The 6268-nt window shown below is 43.3% G+C and overlaps 1 protein-coding gene across 1 annotated transcript in view; it reads left to right on the forward strand.

Moving 5' to 3' along the window:
- Positions 1-6268, forward strand: part of CEP112 (centrosomal protein 112kDa) — a 318653-nt gene that overhangs the window by 82887 nt on the left and 229498 nt on the right. The window contains 1 exon segment of the mRNA XM_010856057.1: positions 1525-1604. Within this exon segment, the coding sequence (XP_010854359.1) occupies positions 1525-1604 (80 nt within the window).

The raw sequence follows: 6268 nt of genomic DNA on the forward strand, positions 1-6268 counted from the left end.
AGAGGAAAGGGGAGGTGAGGCGATGGTGGGGCCGACTTCACCGTGGTCAAGTCACCCCGCACGGCGCTCCGCAGGGGCTTTCCCGCCTGCCGTGGAGACCTTCCTCTCTACGCCCGCTTCTTTCGGTTCCCAAGCAGCTGATTTGGTCTGTCTGTCTACCTTCTATCTGTCTGCCTATCTACCTACCTCCCTACCCACCTATTTCACTAAAACGCCGAGGGGAAAAATGAAAGAGAATTATAATAGGAAAAAGCCAAAGAAGAAGGATTTTTGAGTTAAACAGGCTTCTGTCCAGATGAATAAATAGCTGAATATAGGTATTTTTGAGGAGTTTTGACTCAGTGTCTGAAAAAGTCTGTGACTGTGTGTGTGACTGTGTGTGTGATTGTGTGGTGGTGTATGGTTGTGTGTGTGTGGTTGTGTGTGTGGCTGTGTGTGCGTGTTGATCTCAGTCCTCTCCTGTCTCTCATGCCCCGACTTGTACATCCAGCCTCACCTGGGTGGCCGGCAGGAGAGTGCCCGGTGTCCCCACTGGTGAGTGACCTCGGGCTGGGCTCTGCACCCCAGGTGGCTCCCGTGAGGACCCTCCAGCCTTAGCAGGGCTCCCTTCCCTATTTTAGGTCCCTGCACTGCGTCCATGCTGGGGCCCACACTGGCGTGCACATCTGCACGTGCTCACAAAGAGCTTTCGGTGCAGAGGTGCTCACGTGGCCGCTGCCTCCTGGCTGCCAGCCATCTGTCAAAGGACACCACACTAGGAGAGCGGTGCTCCTGGGGGACTTCCCAGACTCAGAGGGTGGCTGTGCAGATCATTCTGGAAGCAGACGGCTTGTTCATCATAACCTGTGTGTGTTTGGGGAATGTGTGTGTGTGCGCTTAGTTGCTCAGTCGTGTCCGACTCTTTGTGACCCCGTGGACTGTACCCCACCAGGCTCCTCTGTCCAAGGGATTCTCCTGGCAAGAATACTGCAGCGGGTAGCCATTCCCTTCTCCAGGGGATCCTCCTGACCCAGGGATTGAACCCAGGACTCCTGCCTTGCAGGCGGATGCTGTACCATCTGAGTCACCAGGGAAGCCAAATAGAGACATTATTTTTTGTATTCTCCTGTATCTCATTACATTACTTTCCTTTGGTTAATGTGGAATGTTAAGAAATTTCAGAAGTTCCCTTTTTGAATTTCTTTTTTTTTTTTAATTTTATTTTATTTTTAAACTTTACATAATTGTATTAGTTTTGCCAAATATCAAAATGAATCCACCACAGGTACATATCAGTTTATTTTACAGGGATTCCACATGCAGGCGCATTTAAACAATGATTACCTTTGACCAGAAAGTTATTATCAGAAGAATAGTATTAAAATAATTTCATGGTAAATGATTATGGTTAACCAAGCCTCTATCTTGAAAAATATAAATCTAATTTTATATTAAGAATGGATTTAAGATTACTGTTTCATTGTATTTTTCCTTTGAGGAAACTTGATTTGTCTTTTAGTAAATTTTATGTCTTTGTCATGGCAGATTCACGACTTACAGAGTGAACTTGATAAGGAAAAAGAAGATGCTCAAAAGAAAATCCATAAATTTGAGGAAGCTTTGAAGTGAGTAAAATTGTAATATATTTAATTCAAAAAAATACTCTAAACTGTGAGCCAAATTAAGTGACTAAAACCCAAGCATTATTATTTTTATCATAACCTTGCTGTGGTTTAGTTTGAGTCCATTTTCCATCATGAATCTCTATTTTCAGAATTTTATTACTAGCCGATAAATTTTGTTTTTTTGGTTTTTTTTAAAGGAAAAAAATCAATTCAGCTGTTTTTAAGTGATAGGAATGTAAGAAAGAGAGCTTAGGGGTTTCAGATGCTTTCCTCCTCTTAAATGAAAACAGATTAAAAGTAACAATAACAACAATAAGATTTAGATCTTAGGACATTCAGAAGTTCCTCTGTAGATTTTTTTGGAGGAATTTGGGTAATGATATATTTCAGTTGTTATATTTAAAAATGGACTATTATACAGGCATTGTTTAGCAAAGGTTTTTTTTTTATGATACCTAAGCATACACATTAAAGTATTTATATATATTTATATATTATATTTGTCTTTTCCAATCATCTACTAAGTTGACTAGGCCTTACTTATCACTAGATACTATCCTCTAGTTTTTAGCTGGAAAATACTGATGTATTCAACACATGTTGCATTCTCACAGTGTTTCAGACAGCGTGTATAATTCCTTCCTGTGTTGTAGTCCAGTTGGGAGGATGTTCAAGCCCTTGGGCAGGTACAGTGCAGAGCCTTGAGTGAAGAGGACTTTCTTGGAAGAAAGGTCAGGAGGGCACTTGGCCCAAGAAACTGACTTAGACAGAGAGAGCTTGCTCGGGCGCAGTGTGTCTAGCTGACTCCCAGGGACTCAGCAAGTTCCATTTTCTGAGCTTTTCCAAATGTCCAAAGAGGAATAATTTAGGGAAAGGCCAAAAAGAATGTCTAGGGTCACAGAGGGTGTCAGGTTCTCCCTGGGAGGGTCGCACAGCCGTCGCCTGCCTGTTGGTGCAGCGAGCCGTGTGCTGGGCCTCACAGGGTGCCAGTGTCTCTTCTGTACCCGGACCCCACGTCCCCACGTGGGAGTCAGACGAGCTCAGAGGAGAGCTGTGATGTTCATCACGTGTTGTCAGATAACCATGCTTCTGCGCCAACTTGAATGTCAGCACAGCGAGGGCATCTTGCTTGTGGACGAGATGTCCTCCCTTTATCCCTCATTAATTCATTGTTTTCCTCCTCAAAATGTTGAGTCACAACCTTCTTTATCTATTCAAGGCTCCATGTGTTCCTTTCTGTTTTGTTCTACTTTGCCTCTCCTGTGACTTCTTTACACTTTTTCTATTAGTTTGTTGATGTGCATTTATTTTATATCCATAAAGGAAGAGATAATTCCTTCAAGTAACAGTAAATCAACAAATATTTTTTTATTACCTACAATGTCTATATTTTGTAGTATCATGTGAAAAGAAATGGAAGGTTTAGAAGCTATAGCTCAAGACACAGCCCTGTTCTTAACAATTTTCTAGTCTGGCATGGGCATTTGAGGGCCGTAGCATTGTTAAGTATCAAGTTGTTGACATAGGTGCAATAGTGTGATCTTTTCATTTTCACTGTGAAAAAATCCGGAAGTCTCCATAGTTTCAGTAGACGACATAATCTATTTAAGGCTTCAAGGTGTTAACCAAAACGCGAAGTTTTACTTGGAGTTAAAGAAAGCTAGTTTAGATTGTTAATAATGTTCCTTGTGGATCTGTGTCTTCCATTCCCCTTGTAGAAGATGTCTTTACTTCCACTAAATGTGTGTGTGACCTCAATGGGAGTAATCTGATCTGAAGTAGGAGAGTAGTTTATTGTGGGGTTTGCACGTCAGAGCAAACAGCACAACCTGGCTATTTCCCTGAAGGAGAATATTCTGGGGGCAACTGCTGCTGCTTTTCAATCCAAGAATAGTGTTAGACCCAGTGGGGCCAGAGAACAGCTCCATTGTTCTAGAAGAGAGGTGTATGATATGGAAATCTGTCATGATTATTAACAATTTTTTCCATAATATAAATATACACAAAGGTGAAAAATCTGATCTTTAGAATGTGGTGGCATCCATCCATCCGTCCATCCATCCGTCCATCCGTCCATCCATCCATCCATCCATCCGTCCATCCATCCATCCGTCCATCCATCCGTCCATCCGTCCATCCGTCCGTCCATCCATCCATCCATCCATCCATCCATCCATCCGTCCATCCATCCATCCATCCATCCATCCATCCATCCATTCTTTCACTCAGTAGAGTTGCTTTCCTCTGTGCATGTTGAATGTACAGAAGAGGCTGTCAGAGTTGGAGACAACATGGGAATTAATAGGCTCCTGGAAGCATGGTGCACGTGTTCAACTCAGTCTCGGGTTCGGAGCTCAGGCGACACTTCAGCCTCCGTGGGAGTGAAGAGCGGCCCTGATTTGGAGCTGGCACCTACTGTAAATGCAGCTCCGAAAGCTGATTGGCCTGCTTGTCCGTGGTTTTCAGAAAAGAAAGTTTAAATTTACTCTCCTACTACCTACAACTTTTATTCAACGCATATCCTAAACATTTTTTTTGCTTTCTATTTCATTTTTGATGCAGAAAATATTTTATAGCCCCTTGTAACTAAAAAGTATCTGAAATTATAAATGGTATGAGTTGTATGTGTTCATTTTTCAAAGATAAATAATTAAACCAAATGAGAAACTAAGTTATGAATGGAAAATTACCATAGGTAACAAAATAATTTGGTGTAACTCTTCAAAAGACTAACACAAAGTATGCTTTTGAAAATTTTTTTGGAGGAGTTAACAGCTATGAACAACACATGTAGGTATCAGTACGTGTACCACATTTTGTTTCTAAGTTTTGGGTGCTGTAGAAATAACAGAGCGCTGTTCTGAGACCTCGTATCAATTGACTGTCCTAAAGCAGTCTGTGAAGCCTCCGAAGCCATCTTCTTGGCTGATAGCTTTTGCAGAGTCCTCTGTGGCAGTAGAATGCAGAACTGCTTCAAACAGGTTTATTCTGACCCATTCTAACTTTTTTTGTGTTGTCAGTTGTAAACATAAGTATTTCTACTCTGACGCTAATATATCTCAACTTTCAGATTTTTAGTGCTGAAAGCGAGTAGTGGTGATTTCACCAGAACACATGACGTAGGGCCTCAGATGCTGTGGTTGTGAACGGCCCTACGGGAAGCAAGCCCTTATTCAACTGAAGCACTGTTTCCATCTGTCAGTGCCACGTGCAGGGTACTGCACGTTGGCGCCCACAGAGCACGGGGGGCTTTCACAGAGACCCTGGGGGATTGTCGGTGTGGTTTCCCCGCTTAGCTTAACAGGAGACATTCCTGACCTTCTTTTCACAGCAGTGTGAAATAGGTATTTTGCCTCCTCCTGAGCAATGCATTGCTGGGATTCCTGCGTTGTTTGTAAAAGTAGAAATTTTGTAATAGGGGGAAACGCAGTGTTTCTGTCGCTATTTCAGGAGTTAGGGGAAGAATTATAGGCAACCCAGAAGCAGTCTGCTTGACCCTCTGAGTCCACGACGTCCTTGCAGAGCGCCGCCACCCGAGGGCCCCTGCCGCTTGCTGCTCACCTGGCTCCCTTTGCGGCTTCCCGTCGACAGGATGCTCACAGTGCGCCGTGCTCCTCTTTGAGGGGTTTTTTCCTCTGTTCATGTATGCAGAATGAAAATCAGTGTTTTCTTCCAGAGGCTGACCCAGTAGAATGTCTTTAAAGCTACTCAGCTCTTCCTTTTGGAGAAAATCTGTCTTAGGGATTTAAATACAAAATGTTATTTTCATCCTGGGGTTTCTATCTAGAATTTTTTTTTTTTTTAGCATGTTACTGATATTTTGTAAGGCTGATTCCACTTACATAATGGTGAAGGCAGGAAAATAAATGAGTGATTTTTTTTTTAGAGGTTACTTCAGCAAGTGAATATTTCCTGTGTTTATAATATAGAGATACAGTGAACTTACTACAAGAAACAGCAAATAAAATATCTGTATTTCTAAAACAGACTGAAATGCCTTACAGTATAAATAGAAATTAACATATGATTGAAATTAAAGTGTAATGTAAGCATATAAAGTCGGATGGGTATGCAATGAGATGAAATTGTTTCTGGATTGAAATTCCAAATCCACCTTGACCGGAACTGTTTCAGGTGGTTTGGGGAGGCACTCGAGCTTCGTGTAAGAGTGTGGGCTCCGGCTCCAGCTCTCGTGGGTCCAGGCTCCAGCTCAGGCTACCAGCCTGTGACGCCGGGCCTGGGGCTCCATCTGTGTGCTCAGTCTTTACCTCCGTCACGTGACCTTCCTCCTGAGGCTGTGAAGAGGCTTGGGACAGGTCCTGCAGGGCACCTCCAGCAGTGTCTGCTGTGTGTGTCAGCTCTTACGCTTTCTCTCTCTCTATCTTATGCAGGGGACAGACAAGTTCGTCAGAAGAGGTGATCTTACCCTGGCACGTTTTTTTTTTTTAACAGCTTTCAGATCAGATCAAATCAGATCGGTCGCTCAGTCATGTCCGACTCTTTGCGACCCCATGAATCACAGCACGCCAGGCCTCCCTGTCCAACACCAACTCCCGGAGTTCACTCAGACTCACGTCCATCAAGTCAGTGATGCCATCCAGCCATCTCATCCTGTGTCGTCCCCTTCTCCTCCTGCCCCCAATCCCTCCCAGCATCAGAGTCTT

This window comes from Bison bison, unplaced genomic scaffold, assembly GCF_000754665.1.
Source record: "Bison bison bison isolate TAMUID 2011002044 unplaced genomic scaffold, Bison_UMD1.0 scf7180017864371, whole genome shotgun sequence".
NCBI lineage: Eukaryota > Metazoa > Chordata > Mammalia > Artiodactyla > Bovidae > Bison > Bison bison.